This window comes from Epinephelus moara, chromosome 10 (genome assembly GCF_006386435.1).
Source record: "Epinephelus moara isolate mb chromosome 10, YSFRI_EMoa_1.0, whole genome shotgun sequence".
In the NCBI taxonomy this organism is placed as follows: domain Eukaryota; kingdom Metazoa; phylum Chordata; class Actinopteri; order Perciformes; family Serranidae; genus Epinephelus; species Epinephelus moara.
Genome location: NC_065515.1, coordinates 15,241,522 through 15,257,417, shown reverse-complemented (window position 1 = coordinate 15,257,417; position 15,896 = coordinate 15,241,522). Strand labels below are relative to the sequence as shown.

Here is a 15,896-nt window from a genome sequence, read left to right as displayed (position 1 = left end):
AAGCGCGGTTTTTGGAGCACAGGAGAGCTGATTAGCTTTGCTGTGGAAGATGACAGTTGATAGTTGTCTTTGTGCTATAAGAAACTCCATTGTGGACAGTATTACCAAATAGTATTTCATTTTAATTATTATTCATGTGTGAAACAGAACACTATCGGAGGTAGACACTCAGACATTCAACAGGCACAATCTCAGATTTCCCAAACAGCCTGAGCAACAGTAAGAGAACATAAAGTACCATAAAAAAACATTTGGCTCTTTTTAACATGCTGAAATTCTACTTGGCAGCCTTCTGAGCTCCACCAGGCTATAGGGAACAGGGTGAGACGCAGGGCAACTAATTCAATAACATTCTCAGGACAAGACGATCCTTTAATTAATGTGAGGCAACGGTTCTGCCGTCAGACTCTGGGAGCAACTTCTTGGCTTGTCTTTCATACTTGTTTGGATAGTGTGTCGTCATCGTCATGACTGCCAGTGTTACTGTTGAATCTCTGGTTTAAATTTACTATAAACAGAGAGCCAGTGTTGATTTTTTATAGTTACACTTTAATTGAATCTAAATTTTTACTTGTATTCCAAGGGACTTTGTATAAGCTTGCTGGCTTCCTTCCTTTGCTGCACTTAATCAGTTAGTCTTATTATCGTGTGTCTTTTACCATGGTGTTTTAAATGTGCAATCAAATGAACAACTTAAGTAGAAGATGTTTTAGATAGGAAGGTATATATCCACATTTTAATAAATTATCACTTATTTTATAATTTTAGGTCATGACTTTATTCATCTAAACTATTTTTATGTTTGCTTCCTGTCACAGTATCACTTGTGCTGACTCTGCTGCCAACAAACTACTGTTTTCATAATATAGGAATCCTTACTTTGATATAATATCTTGAAAAATATCTGGTACCACTTTTGACCGAAAGACTGTAGTAAACATCCACAATGAGAGAGCAAGATAGCATGTGTTGATACTGTAGAAAGTATATTATATATTTAGAACAGCGATCCCTGACTTAAAACGAATGCATGCCAGGGGCGCAAAGTGGAGCCTACTTCCTACCCCCCTACGTCTGCCCCCCTTTGCTCAGACAGCACTTACCTTCAAACTCGGCCTTTATTATGCTCTCAGCTACACACCTGTAGAGTTTTCTGACTGCATCTTGCACGGTTGTGACGCAGTTGCGGTGACAAAATCTGTCTGTAGACAAACAGACAGAGAGTCAGATATATAAACACCTGGCACAGTACCCACAACAGTTTCTGTGGTAGTTCCTGCCACAATAGGTGTCTCCGGGACCACATTTTGCCATGATGACACACGTACACAAGTTGAAAACAAGTACCAGCCGTCGCGATGTGGTAATAAAAATACAGACATTTTGTGATGCTAATAGGCCTGAAAAAAAGAATCAGTCATGCAGCATCAGTAATGACAGCTGCACCCCACCAGCACCTGTATGTAAACATCTCTGGCTTCACATAACACACTCACTATTTTATCCAGAAAATATGATCATACTTTATGTTGGTCCTTTTATTTTCTTGATTCATTTTCATGTATTAGTTAGTATTCATGGAATAGAGTACGCATCTTTTTGTGAAGTGAGAAAATCTCAGTCCTTGGCTTGTATTTGCAGCTTCTTTACTTGCACTTGTCCTGTGGGATCACGAAATAAGTTATGATCCCGATGTTACCTCTGTCCTCTGCAAACAAAGAAGTCCACCTTTAAACAATTAATAGAAATCTAGACTTTTCTTTAGTGATTATGAGGAGTTAATAGTTGTCAATCTGCTGTACTGACCAAATACACTGGATTTTCTCCACCCCTTCTTGCAGGCAATCCGCTTGTCATTGGAGCAGGCCCTACCGCCAGAGCCAGAAGAGGATTCAGGAGAGCAAATCAGCAAACTGCGAATCCGCACACCAAGTGGCGAGTTTCTGGAAAGGCGTTTCCTGGGCAGCTGTAAGCTTCAGGTCCTCTTCGACTTTGTGGCCTCCAAGGGATACCCCTTTGAAGAATTCAAGCTCCTCACCACCTTCCCTCGTAGAAATGTGAGTTGTATATCTTACTTTCTTACTTAAAAAGCCAGCAGTACAAGTGCTTTAAAGAAGTATTTCACTGCTGGAAAGATGGTATTTTCATGAAACTGGGCTGACAATGCAGTAGAAAGACACAAATACTTTTGAAAATTGGTGCCACATGACCTGAGAAATCAGCAGAAAAGAACTGTGGCATTTGCTTTTGCTCAAGAGGCAGAAAACATTCAGCTGCCAGATTGCACTGGGCCGATAAAAGCTCCTGCTGGTGGGTGAGTTAATGGGAGCTTTTGACACAGGAAACAATATGGCTGCTGGCTGGTAACTAACTAACTCAAATAACAGTTAAACAGTTAACTAAAAATATGTTTCTGAAAACATTTGAGGCGAGAAAATGGCAAGGCTGTAACAGAATCTTGTTTCATACTTGATCATTTTATGATTTGATACAATACAGAAAAAAGTATGGCACCCACTTCCAGTTCACAAAGTCTCTTATTACAGCTAAACAGTACACTAAAATGTTTCTGAAGACATTTTAGGCGAGAAATAACAATAATAATAACCATGTAGTAACATAATTTTGGTTTATATGTGATTAACAGTTTGATCTGAGTTTGGTCTGCGTTTGTGAGAGAGACAGAGGAGCGGCTCTATCTCTCAGTCCGCATTTATACTCTTTGTGTACGTGTGGTGGGCATAGAAAATCCGAAGTACAATCTGTAGCTCAAGTGACAACTCAAGTGCCAGCGAAAATCGTCCGGTTGATGCGACGTCTGGCTGATTTGAGCTGAGAGATGAGCAGGAAGACTGGCCGCTGGTAAGATGGAGGGAAGTTTACCACAGTTTATTTTCACATTATTGTGATTCAAAGCTGGTTGAACATCGAAAAAGTATCTGTTTAAAAGACCAACACATAAAAGCTGTTAAATTCACAAGTAGAGAGCAAAAGATGTCTTACTTGGAAGGAAGTTGAACCATGCTATTTTCCAGTGTCTGTCTTTGTGCTGTCTTTCATAACAGTTCTCTGCCCACACAAACAAGTACTAAATTCGTCCTCACTGCAGAAGAGTAGCAGCAGGTTACGAAGTGGTCTCGGCCACAGCTAACATCTCTGCTGGAGAGATCTACAGCTGTAATTGGCTCTTCCGTTTGGGCCTGGGCTGAACCTCAGGCGATGGCTGTTCGTGGAGAAGCAGCAGGGACAAAAGTAAAGACAATCTGTTGTGGCTGATTGATGATTTAGTTTTTTCTTGCTTTTTATCATCGTCGTTTAATTGTTTGTGCGCTGCAGCACCACTGATGTGTCGCTGTTTTTGTTTACTCGTACCTGTGATGAAGCAAGTTAAGCCTGCTGTTTATCCGTCCACCTGCACATACGTATTATTCAGTGAATATTAATTAGTATCGGTCCATTGTGAATACAGTACACTATGACTGTGTTAGGATACAGTTGTCAGCACTAACAGTAGTATTCTCTATGGCTCTTCTGCTGACGCCCGGCAGCACTCAGCCATCTTCATCCAGTCATTAGGGGGCTCGGTCGCCGCGCTCTGTGGTAGAGAGCTAATGAGCGCTGTTTTAACTACCAGTTTAATTAGCCATGCTGCTGGAAACAAAAATGGGATTTCCATTAATCAAGAGAGGAGTGCATGTGGAGGGGTGGGTGGTGGTGGTTGTATAGAGGTGTGTGTGTATGTGTGTGTGTAGGCTTGCCCAGGCAGTGTGCCATCGTAGTCTGTAGAGACCGCCGGGGCACAAACACCTCAAACTAACACACACATTAACGCGTAGCTCACACTCTTCATTTCGTCACAATCACACACTTCAACACATGCACAAATATTTTCAAGCAAACACATGCCCCGCTCACAACTTTGTCACTTAAAGGATTCACAGTTGTCTCTTTATAATCAAGAGTAAACATGTGTTTGAGACAGAGATAAAGATGTGTCTGCATCGCAGATGAAATTCCGGCAAAAACAGGATGGGAGGATTAGAGGGGTAGAGAAGCGAGGCGAGGATGGTGACTGCAGAACTAGTCGAAAAAGAGAACAGAGAAGACAAAAGCTTAAACAAAGAAAAGATTTAATCAGAGAAACAGTCTGAAAGAGAAAAGGATAGAGAAGACAAGTGGGGAAGATATTAAAAAGAAGAAGATGGGAGATAATTCCAGAAAACAGAAAGACGAGAGATTTGGGGAAAGAGAGGAGAGAAGCAGCTCAGTGGTAGTGCCAGTATGAGGCTGTGAACACAGGCCCCTGTCTAATCCTGCAGCTCTGTGTTGTAATTAAATGAGAGGGAGCATAGAAAGCCTCCATCCCGTCCAGACGCTCTCACTGTTGCTCTGCCAGGATCAGAGGATAGAGGATAGACCACTATTGCATTTGTAATACTGCACAACTGTTGAAACCTTCTTTCTCTTTTCTAGTTTTCAGCAGCTTTGTGCAGTGTCACTCTTTCTTTTGCTATTTCCCTCCTTGTCAGCCTGCTTTATTTCATTTACATACATTCAGCTGCAACCCGTCTCCTCTCGAGTTGTGCTGAATATTTTTTGGCTGGAACTAAACAGCATCACTGACCAGGAAAAATGGCTGCGTTGTCAATTAGTAATCTGATAACAGTTTTATTCCCATTTATAAATAAACTTTTGACAATTTGAGATAAAACACCAGAGACAGATGATGCCTTTGATTCAGGATTTCTTCGCCGATAAGTGTCTATTAGTCTCCAATTTTTGGACTCAGTCTCTTCCCCAACATTTGGTATCAGTGGCTTATCTCTTCAGCACTACAGCAGGCCTTACACTGGCATCATTTGTACTAGGCTTAGCCGTGCTCAGGGAACTAACCCTTTCTCCGTTTCTATGACTGTCAGCGAGTTTGAGGAAGGAGGGGGAGACTTTTAGTGTTTCAGTTTTCAGCTTTCCATTCAAGAATTTCCTCCTTTTTCTTTGATACTTGTTGAGCACAAACCACTGTTGAAAGGCCTGAGGTCTTCTTCCTTCAGCTTGCGGTGAACATGTTTAGACTGCCGGTATAATAATCGGCAGTCGGCTCTTCCTGCCTGGCAGCACATAGACACCCAAACACTGTCCAACCAGCGTATTATTTTTCTCACTGTGATACTGTACTCTATTTCACCTTCTCTTAATCCTTCTTCCAGCTCTGTCGGTGAATTCGCCCCAGTGATTCTCAGAAAAAACCTGAGATTCAGGACAAATAAACAGTGGCACAGAAGAAGCTGTGCGTTGCACTGAAATAGATTTTACATCTGTTATACTGGTGTGTTTTGTTTTTCTTGTCCTGCTATCACCAAAGAATCGTATTCACAGGAAGAGCTACGGCGGTTTATTTTAAAAGCAGTTTCACTCAAAGTTGCTTCCGCAGGACTGTTCTTATAATATTCTCTCCCCACATAACACAAACCCGCAGCTTCATAGAGCTGTGTGGCGCTCTGCTTCATCTCTGAGACTTGAATTTGAAATGTGGCTTTATCTTAGGCCACGTATACAGGCTAGTATCTCCCTGATCTCTTAAAGTCCCCTCCGCTCAAAAATGTGTTTTGCTTAATGTTGCTTCACTTGGATGTTTGAGCTTCACTGTGCAGGAAGAGTTTGATTCCAGACGGCTGTTTAAGATATGATCGTACAAGATGATTTCATGACATCACAACTAGTTGGAAGCCAGTTGTGGTCCGGTGTGAAACTCTAAAGAAAATTGAGATGTGGAAACTTGAAACTTCCACTCCACATGTGCTTATTAATGAACTTTTTTGTGAAGTAGGAGACATCTTGCGTCCAGCCGTTGAACTTAAGAAATTAAAAATATTTGCACATTCATACATTCTGGGTAAAGGAGTAGATTTTAAGAATTTGTAATATGGTAATTGAACTTTTTATTGTGGAAAAACCACATGAAACACAATTTATTTTTCAAAGCAGAGTATTTTTTACATGCTTTAAAACATGTCCAGAGGGATAGTGTCAAAAGTTGAGTCTTACCCTAAGGATCTCAGCCCCCTCCTCACTCCTTTCCCTTCCAGCTTTCCCTCCCTCTGTCTCCCTTTTCCCTCCTCTTTCCTTCTATCCCTGCCTCTCTACCTCCCTGCTCAATTATACTTTTGTTTTGCGCCCCCCCACCCTCCTCAGCCTTTGTATCCCTCTCCATGTGCGCGTTCACTCTTCCCCCAAATCCCTTTTTTCATGCTTTAAAAAATACCCTTTAAAATATATTTTTAAGCATAGACTTTTTAGTCTTATGTCTTTATTTTCTATTATTTTGCTTGCGCTCTTCCTTTCTCTTCCTCCCCAGTCCCAGTTTTTCTGTTTTCCCCCCTCAGTCCTACCCCCCGTCCAGCCTGCGCGGTGCATTTCTCCCTTTGAAGTGCCGTATTCTGGTCTGTTCTTTTCTGTTCACGCCCCGGCGCTACGTGCTGTCAACGCTCCTGGCAGCAGATAATGATCTCCCACTGCTTTTGTAATTGGCCAAATAAACACTTGACAACACTAGTTTAAAACAGACAAGTTATTTGGTTTTAATTAACATAGTAGGGCCTGTAATGGCTTCATTAAAAATGCGTTATTTCAGCTGCACGTTTGATTATGTTGGAAACGGACATCTTGAGGGCCTGTGTTTATTTTCCCTTTCTTTTCTTTCACGGCGGAGCGTTGCTTAGTGTCGCCTCCTCTGTTATCAGTGTGTTTTATTCATTTGAATCAAGTGACTTACAATTGTGGTATTTATTTTAAACTTCACGTTAAGTGCTAATTATGTGGTTTTGACCGTTGAAATCTGCTGCTTGATAATGCCAAATACACGGGGTTGATATTAGCTGATTATTTTATGTCATACAATTTTTCATAGGAAAATGAAGACAAAATATCAAAGATTGCCGAGAAGCACCATCTGTCTTTTTAATTGGTTCCAGTTTTAGAATTAGGCTTTTTAATGCTGAGCCTCCAGATATTGTATTATCTCTTTAGATTTTGCTTCGTTCAATTTAATTTTTTTTGTTCAGTTTTTATTCTGTTCATTTGTGTGTTTTTAATTAACAACTGGAAAACCTTTTTTTCCACAAATGCTATTTAGTGAAATGAAAATCTCTGGAAATTAATTTTGTCTTTAAAAATAGTCGGTCCCGAATTTAGCTGATTGATTTGATCTAAATTGGCTGATGAAAATTATATTGACTCAAGGTTAAAAACAAACTGCACAGCAGAGAGCTAGATTGTGTCTGTCTTATGTATGTATGTTATGTATGTATGTATGTATGCATGGCTGTGTAGGCACAGGAGGAGAGAAAATGGCTTAGGCAGAGCAGAGGAAAAACAACAGCTTTGTTTGTTGACAGATGCCTCCATGCTTATGGTCTGTTAATTGGATAACAATGTAAACAATCACCGATGGCGCCCGTCTCCTGTGTCAGTGTGGCATCTTGTTTCCCTACTTTCTTTTTCAGACTCAGATGCTGCTCTCCCCCCGTCGTCTCTCCCTGGTGCACCACGAGCACAAACTCTCATCCCGAATTCACTAAGAGCACACGCACACACCGCTTATATGTAGACCACAGGCACATGTCTGCACAAACACACACGCACACACACCTGCTCCACCCCAAAGCCTCATTTACTCCTACCTGATGCTGTGGTGTCATAACAGCCTGTCGGGTTCATTAGCATGGCAGCCATTTGCGACGCGCTGCTCCTGAGGTGGGAAAAGGAACGCAGCAGCCCTGTTGGTCGTTTTCCCCACCGTTGGGATGGAATATGTTTGCAGCAAACACTCACATACACACACACTCAAAAAAGACACACACACCATTTTACCTCTCTTCATGGCATCTTGCTCCCCGCTGTGCCACGAGGCAGCTGACGAGGTGAGGGGCATAAGGTTGATGTGGCAGCCCCTCCCTGCCCACACCAGGCTTCCAGGGACCCCGCTGAAAAGTCAAGAGTCTTAATGATACGTTGAAATGAGGACAAGGAGATGAAAGACGTGGAGTCAAAGACTGCCGACGCGCACATGGTGTGACATTTCCAAACACCCATGGGTGATGGATAGGTTGTCTGATGCTGATATGTCCTCCTCACCTTCCCCCTATTGTACTTATTTTTTTCTCTTTTCTCACCTTTTTCTCTGAGTCCTTGAACGCCCTCCAGTTATGCGGATTTTGTAGTTAACACAAGTTTAAATGTGTAGATTGCTAGACCAGAATTATAATATATACTGGGGGGCATATCATCCCCATATGCTCACAATGTCCCCCCAATATATATTGATAAAATATAACTTTAAATAATTGCTTCGACAGTCAACCATGCACCGCCGGTGAAAATAATCATTAGCAAACGTTATTATAATCACAAATAAACATGAAAAAAATTGACATTATTATTACCACAGGTTCTAGTATTACGGTGTACTGCAGTTCTGTGTACAGTTTGTCCAAGTGGTGTTGCCGTATCCCAGCAGGAGCTGTTGCTTGACTGCTGTGGGTAGGTACAGTGTAGTAATCAATGTTTTTTGACAAAGTAAACACTGCCATTCAGATCAAAAATTATTGGTATTGGTGACCATCATGGCAACTAACAGCACTTGTTTACTGATAATATTTCTGTCATGTTCACTCTGGTGCATTTAGAGTTAGGAGAGAGAGGGAGAGAGAGTATGAGGATGCCGACAGGGCAGGGACAGCAGGTGACATGAAGCTAATTGAGTAAGGGAACAAATATTGAAGGTTAAGACTGAATGATGACATCACAACAGTCTAATTCGGATACTCCTGTTGGCCACCGTATGTTTTAAAGTCAGAGTAAAATGAAACCTGATATTTACATCTAAACACACTATACATGTTAGAAAACACTTGTAGTGCTGGATTGTGGAGTGAGATTGTTTCACTATATCTGTGTCTGGGATTTTTTGGGCAGGACTAAAAGCCTGCTTAATGACACACTGGAGCAACCCTTAGCATAAGCCCTGCCCGTCCACTGTAAAAAATAAATCTAAATTACCATTCTGTTGCAGACAGAGAGGAACTAGATTGACTTTTCAGGCAGGTCAGTGTCCTCTGGCTCTGAATTTGATTCTGGCTCTGGTGGCTCAAACATTTATGGGTGTACAAGTCCAATAAAGATACTAGACGGAGCATCCAATGTAGTGCTACTAATAAGAGGCTGCAGCTTTCCTGTGAGTGGGCGTGTCTTCAGCACATTCAGCATCTCAGAGGAGAGAATACTGCCTAGCATTTAATGATTTTAAAATGTAATTTTACATTTTTAATAATTCAAATTTGGCTTGGTGTTTTATAACACACTTTTCTGTGGTGTGACAAACTCAGTACACATATTTATTTTTGCTTTACCTGGACATTAAATATTCTTTTAGTTTAGTATTAATAGACATTACCATTAAAAAATAAACAAAAAAGTCCCACCATGTCTAAGTGAATATTTAAGAAATTTACAATGGCAGGAAATGAGTTTTCAAATTTTGATTTTTTTTCCGGGTGCGACCTCCAACATCCGCGTCAGATTTGGTCCCACCCAATGTTTATTCCATGTTTACGGCCTTGGTAGATTATTTCAATTATTCTCAGTGTTTACTCACATCAGTGCTTAAAGTCTCCAACAATGAGTGAATATAGACTCATTTCTTAAAATGTTTTGAGATTGTTCAAAGCACAGATGAGGGTAGGGTCTCTAAAGTTCTTTTATAGAAGTTAAAAAATGAAATGACCAAAATCAAGTTAGATTTGTATATAGAGCTGGATTTGCACTATTTAAAATACGGGTTTGTTAGGACAATAATAAGACACTTGTCATATAGTCTGCAGGAGGTTAAAGTAAGTTAAGTTCAATTCATTATTTCTACTGGTTCTAGTATTACCACATACTGCAGTTCTGTGTGTGATTTGTTCAAGTGGTGTTGCCGTACCCCAGCAGGAACTGTTGCTTGCCTACTGTGGGTGGGTGCGGTATGTTATTCATTGTTTCTTAGTGCAATAGGAATTGCCATTCAGATCAGAAATTATTAGTAATCCATTCCTAAGTATCACGGCAAGAAAACACCACTTTTTAACTGATAATATTTCTGTCATGTTCACTCTGGTGCGTTCAGAGTTAGGAGAGAGAGGGAGAGAGAGCATGAGGATGCCGACAGGGTAGGGACAGCAGGTGACATGGAGGTAATTGAGTAAGGGAACAAGTATTGATGGTTTAAGAGTGAATGATGACATCACAACAGTCTTATCTGTTCAGACTCCTGCTGGCCTCCATATGAAACAGGGTTCTCCGTGCATCATCCAACAGCGTGTATCCTCCATATGTGTATTACCATTCTTTCTATTCACTAGTTAATCATTAGTTGACACTATTGTAAAAAAAAAAACCCAAAAAAAACAAAACAAAACACTTAATTAAATGGAAAGAGTATCCCATGTTGTAGTGAGTATTTAAATATTTTAGAAATGCAGGAAATAAGTTTATTCTGGAGATTTGGTCCTCCACCCAGTGTTGACTCCATGGCTACAGCCTTGGTAGATTGTGTCAAATAAGAAGCAAACAGAGACTCAATGTTTACGTGCACAAAATATCCCAGTTTTGCATTTATTCCAAAAAAGATAATAAGCTGTTTACATGGCTAATGAAAAAGAATATTTCACTAATATTTGCATTTAGATGCAGCTGTGCATTCTCAAATTGTCGTCGTAACATGTCGTTTATCACGTCTTAATATGGAAAAGTGGGATGGCTATCACTTGTGTTTCAGAGTTTTCCACCAGTGGCAGACTTATTTGATTGTGCGAACAAAACCTCCCTCTTTAATTCCTTCAGCCGCCCTCTTGATAAAGTCGGTGATCCGATATTTGCGCATATCCAACAACCTGTTGATATCCAAGTCTTCTATATTGTTTAAAAGTAGGTGTTTTTCTTCTTTCAGCCAGAAATATGGGCTTTTCTTTTGGGCGTGCATCTCTTGCAAATTGTCGGCGAGTTGGTGTGTGTATAATGTATCCATGACAACGCACAGAGCTGACCATAAACAGGCAAGAGGCTGTGTGTGTCTCCAACTGTGGTAAAAACCCAACAGAGAAGCATATTACGAATATGCTGTATACATGTCCAGAGAATGCTCCTAACATCCGAATAATATTCGCATATCCAACATGTCTTAATCGGAAAATGCCCCAGTTGGAAAAAGGTCTAACTCAAAATATCCAAACAGAATATGCTGTTTTTATGACCCGCATCAAATTTTGAATATTGTCATATTTGGAATAACAGTGGAATATTAGTGTGCATGTAAACATACCCAGTGTTTGAGATGTTTTGAGATTCTTCAAAGAACTTTCTTTTGAACTTTAAAGGTGATTTGACCAAAATTAAGTTAGATTGACGTTTGATTTGTGTACAGAGCTGGAACTTTTTAAAATGCTGCATTATTAGGACACTAATACGGCTAGTGAGACACTTGTTATATCATCTGCAGGAGGGGAAAGTTGTGGTTCAGTTCATGGTCAGAGTTCACATTTCATTCCCTACAATAGTCCGTCTCAGACCTATCACTCTGCTTGTTGTGAGGTCGACCTTTATCATGCTAGCTGGCCCCCCGCCCCTCCCCGACCTTCTACAGCAGGTACAGGGAGCTGGTTAATTATCCCACTGTGAGGTTAGAATAGGAGCCCTAATCAGAGGGGCTGACGCAGCAGTCATCAGATAAGCCCCGGACACATCTCGGTGTCACACCACCTCGCCCATTCAGCCCAGGTGTTAGATTGGCCCGATGTAACACAACCCCTCCAGTGATTAGCTCACATAAGCTAAGAGAAAAACATAGGTCAGACCCCCTTCATGTCAGCTAACTCACTCAGCTCCGTTGTGGGTGGCACTGCACTATTCCTCTGCTCTTAGACAATAGCTGTCGGGCAGAGAACTGAACGCAGATAAATGTTTCTCTCCTCTACACCATCAGCTCTGTTTCTGTGTGACCTTTGCCCCTGCTGAAATTAGTCATTATTAGCCATCAATAACACATGATCCCTGCTACTCACACACACACACACACACACACACCACAAAGCTTTTACATCACACACTGTCTCCTGTCTTATAACCTTCATCAGTTTGTTCTGGATTGGAGCCTTTTTAAGAAAACAAACCTGATGGTCCTCTTAGGGAAACGAAGCTGGAGCTGCTCAGATTACTGCCTAGACTTTTTTAAAACACAATGTTAGAATAATACACACACTCTTAGAATCACACACACACGTTCAATGAACTCAGCAGTAAAGCTACACTGTTCTCCAGTCTGGATGGCAGGGCATATATGGTGAGACAATCATCAAGGGACGTAGTAGTGCAGAATGACTGAGGCCTTGTCCACACTCAGGGTTCCTGTGGATTCTTAAATAGACTTTAAAGGCATTAATTCATTAATTTAAAAATCCTTGGCATTAAATATCTTTAATCTTTCAAATGTTTTTTTTCTTCTGATGTTGCAGTGTAAATTCTCAAAATAGTTGGTAACATGTATTTTCTTTTTTAAATTTAATTTCTCGCATTTATATCACACCGATCAGAATAGCGAAACCAACAACCACGGATTGTGTTTCTGGCCAGGATGCGTGGAGCAGAGACTCCACCACCCGCTAACTAGCTGTCACTGTACCTGTAACAACATGGGGAAGTGCAAATTCAACAAAAATCAGCCCATTAACCAAGATTTTTCGGCATGGTTGAAACTAATACAAGGCTCAATGTACTTATGCAACAAGTTTTTTTTGTTTGTTTGTTTGTTTTTTAATCTTTTTATTAGGCATAGATGGATAACAGCAAAAGAGAATTACAAGTGACATGACCCTTTTTTGTAAACAGAACGGGAACAATAAAAATTGTCTTTGCATTAAAAAATAGTCATAAATTATGTTAATATCATTAAATATTTTTCCAAACAAGACAGAACAATAAAACATGTACATAGTCTGGTTTTAAGTAAACCCCAAAGTAAGCTTGGTTAAAGAGAAAGAATGAAAAGTAGATAGATAAAATAATAAAAATCAAACAAAAAATAAATGTAAAACAAATTAATTACTTTAAAAATACATATAAATAAATACAATTAATATTAATAAAATTAATTTAAAAAATAACTTATCAGATGTAGTTAAGTAAAGGCTTAATATATCTGACTGTGAGGAGTTAATTTGGAGTTGTTCAGATGATACCCCAAATACAGCTATAAAAAGGATCCATTTTTATCTAGACTCCTAAAACCTTTGTTAAAGCCATAAAAAAGTCAGTCCAGAATTTCTGTAGTCTGAAGGCAGAAGAACAACATATGGCTCACATTACAAGAAGAGACATGGCATCTGTCACATTGGTGCACAATATTAGGATATATTTTAGATAGTTGCAGTTTGCTGAAATTGACTCTGTGTGATACCTTGAATTGCAGAAGCCGCAGCCTGGCACAAGGAGTAGTTGAGCATATATTATGGATAGCTTTGTCCCACCATTGATCCTTCAACTTTGCCCCAAGCTCATGCTCCCAAGTATTTTTGGTTCTGACAACCGAATGATTATCAAGAGCCATGAGTTTGCAAAAAGTGTTTTTTTTTTTTCCCAAACATGTCACGATGGGAATCAAGGCAGTGGAATCCTAGATGAAGAGTGAGAAACATAAAATTGCCAATAAATGCCAGGTATTCCCCAGTTCTGTTCTACCCTTGTCTCTGCTACGAGACAAAAAGTCATGTTTTATGTTACAATAAACATTTGGGCAAAACTGTCTCTAACCCTCTCAAAACATTTTAAGTTCATTCTTCAGTTTGGATTGTCATACAGTTGATCTTACATTTCATTCCTGGTGGCATTAAAAACAGTCTTGAAAAGTCTTAAATCTAGCTTGCCTTAAAGCTTGCCCTAAACCTTAAGATAATATTTGAGTGGTTTAGATATCGGGGTTGAATTGGAGATTTTAAAGCCTAACTGCTTGTGTGGCGTAGTCCTGTGGACTGTAAAGGTTTGTCTAACAGTATTGTTGTTAAGACTGGCGTTTCGGTCCAGTTTGCTGAGCACTTTGGTTAAGATCTCTCTCTGTTTTCAAAAATAGCGGCTCAGTGTGGACGGCCAAAACAGAAGAAAAAAGTAAGGCATTAAGCAGTGAGGAAACAGTTAGTCAATTGATGGATTAGTCCGTTGGCAGAAAATTTAGGCCAACAAATTTGATGATTGTTTTTCTTAAATACAAAACATTTGTTGGTTCCAGATTTGCTGGTTCTATGTCCTCAAATGTGAGGATTTGCTGCTTTTCTCTGTTTTAGATTATTGTAAATTTAATATCATCTGGGTCTAGGGTGTTCGTGGGACTAAACAAGAAAATCCGCCTCAGACCAGATGAATCGATAATGATGCGAGTCATTTGTTGCAGCCCTGCTATTAAGCCATTAAATCAGCAATGGTCTGATTTCTTTTCCTTTTTCTTCCCACCACTTTGTGTCTTTCCAGATCACCCAGTTGGATCCAGGGTCGACTCTGCTGGAGGCCAAGTTGTTTCCACAGGAGACGCTCTTCCTGGAGGCTAAAGAATAGGAACTGGTCCTCTGATAGCTGAGAGGACCGACTGACTGACTGATGAACTGGCTGGACACACACTAGTCACCGAGCATGGGCCCCACCAGTCAGGGCCTACAGTATACACACACACACACACACACACACACACACACACAGACACACACACACTCTTACACCCAAAACCAATCCTCTCAGACGTACATAAACACACTGGCATGCACGTCCAGTGACACACAAGTGCAAGTAAGCTTCTCTGCCCTCGGCCTGGTCGTGGCACATGAATGCCTAGTGTACACGTGTTGCACAGAGGAGCAAAGACAGTATCACAAGCACACAGCCAAACATTCACCTCCCCCAAACTCTCTTTCTCTCTCTCTGTCTCTCTCTCTCTACTCTCACACACACACACACACGCTTCACGACTTCACGTTCCCAACTGCTGTGTCATGGTTTTCTCTCACAACACAAACACAACACAGTACGATAACAGCATCGAGAGACTGAGAAGACAAATCTTTGTCGCAGGAAAAAAACAAAAAAAACCCATGGACTTGTGCCCCTTCGATTCCACATTCAACACACAAAGGCTGCTTTTTTAGAACATGTTTTTTGTGTTTGAAATCAAAAAAATGCTAAAAAATAAAATAAAATAAACAGCAAGAAGAGATGTTGCCTGGCAGGCGTCTGGGCTTTGTCATCTCCACCTGTATTTCCTCCCTTAACTTTCCCAAACTCCACTTCCCACCCCCGTCCCCACCCTCCCTTGTCCCCTCATCTTCCACCCCTGCACCCCTCCGTCCGCTGTCTGCCGCGGGGGAAAAGACGTGACGGGACACCTGCAGCATCTGCAGTGCCGCCCCTCGGTCTCCGCTCCCCCTGGTTTTAACATCCACTGCTCACCAAGCCAACAGATTGCTCAGTTTTCAGTTCTTTTTTCTTTTTCTTTTTTTTCTTGATCCTTTTTAAGTTTGATGCTGTATTAGTTTTAGTTTGATATACATTATATAAAATATATGAATATGAACATCAATTGGTCTCGCCCGGAAATCTGTTGCAACACGTCCTGACACACACAGTTTTCTTTCTATTCAAATTATACACATGCGATTTGATTTTTGTAAATTCTTTCAAGGTATGCTAAGATATATCATCAAAGGCATATAAATCTTTATTGTAGGGGGTCAAAAGTAAAAAGAAAATCATCTGATCTTATATAATTTCTTTCAAATCAATATAAGTTGAAGCAAAGAGAAAAAAAAACATTTGAAATTTTTGGT

At 40.4% G+C, this 15,896-nt stretch overlaps 1 protein-coding gene across 1 annotated transcript in view; it reads left to right on the top strand.

Annotated features, from left to right (window-relative positions):
* faf1 (Fas (TNFRSF6) associated factor 1) overlaps window positions 1-15,649 on the top strand; it is an 85,205-nt gene extending 69,556 nt beyond the window's left edge. Inside the window, exons 18-19 of the mRNA XM_050055320.1 lie at window positions 1,842-2,057; window positions 14,551-15,649. Of these exons, the coding sequence (XP_049911277.1) occupies window positions 1,842-2,057; window positions 14,551-14,634 (300 nt within the window). The 3' untranslated portion in view covers window positions 14,635-15,649. The remainder of the gene's footprint in view (window positions 1-1,841; window positions 2,058-14,550) is intronic.
* Window positions 15,650-15,896: the final 247 nt, after the last annotated feature.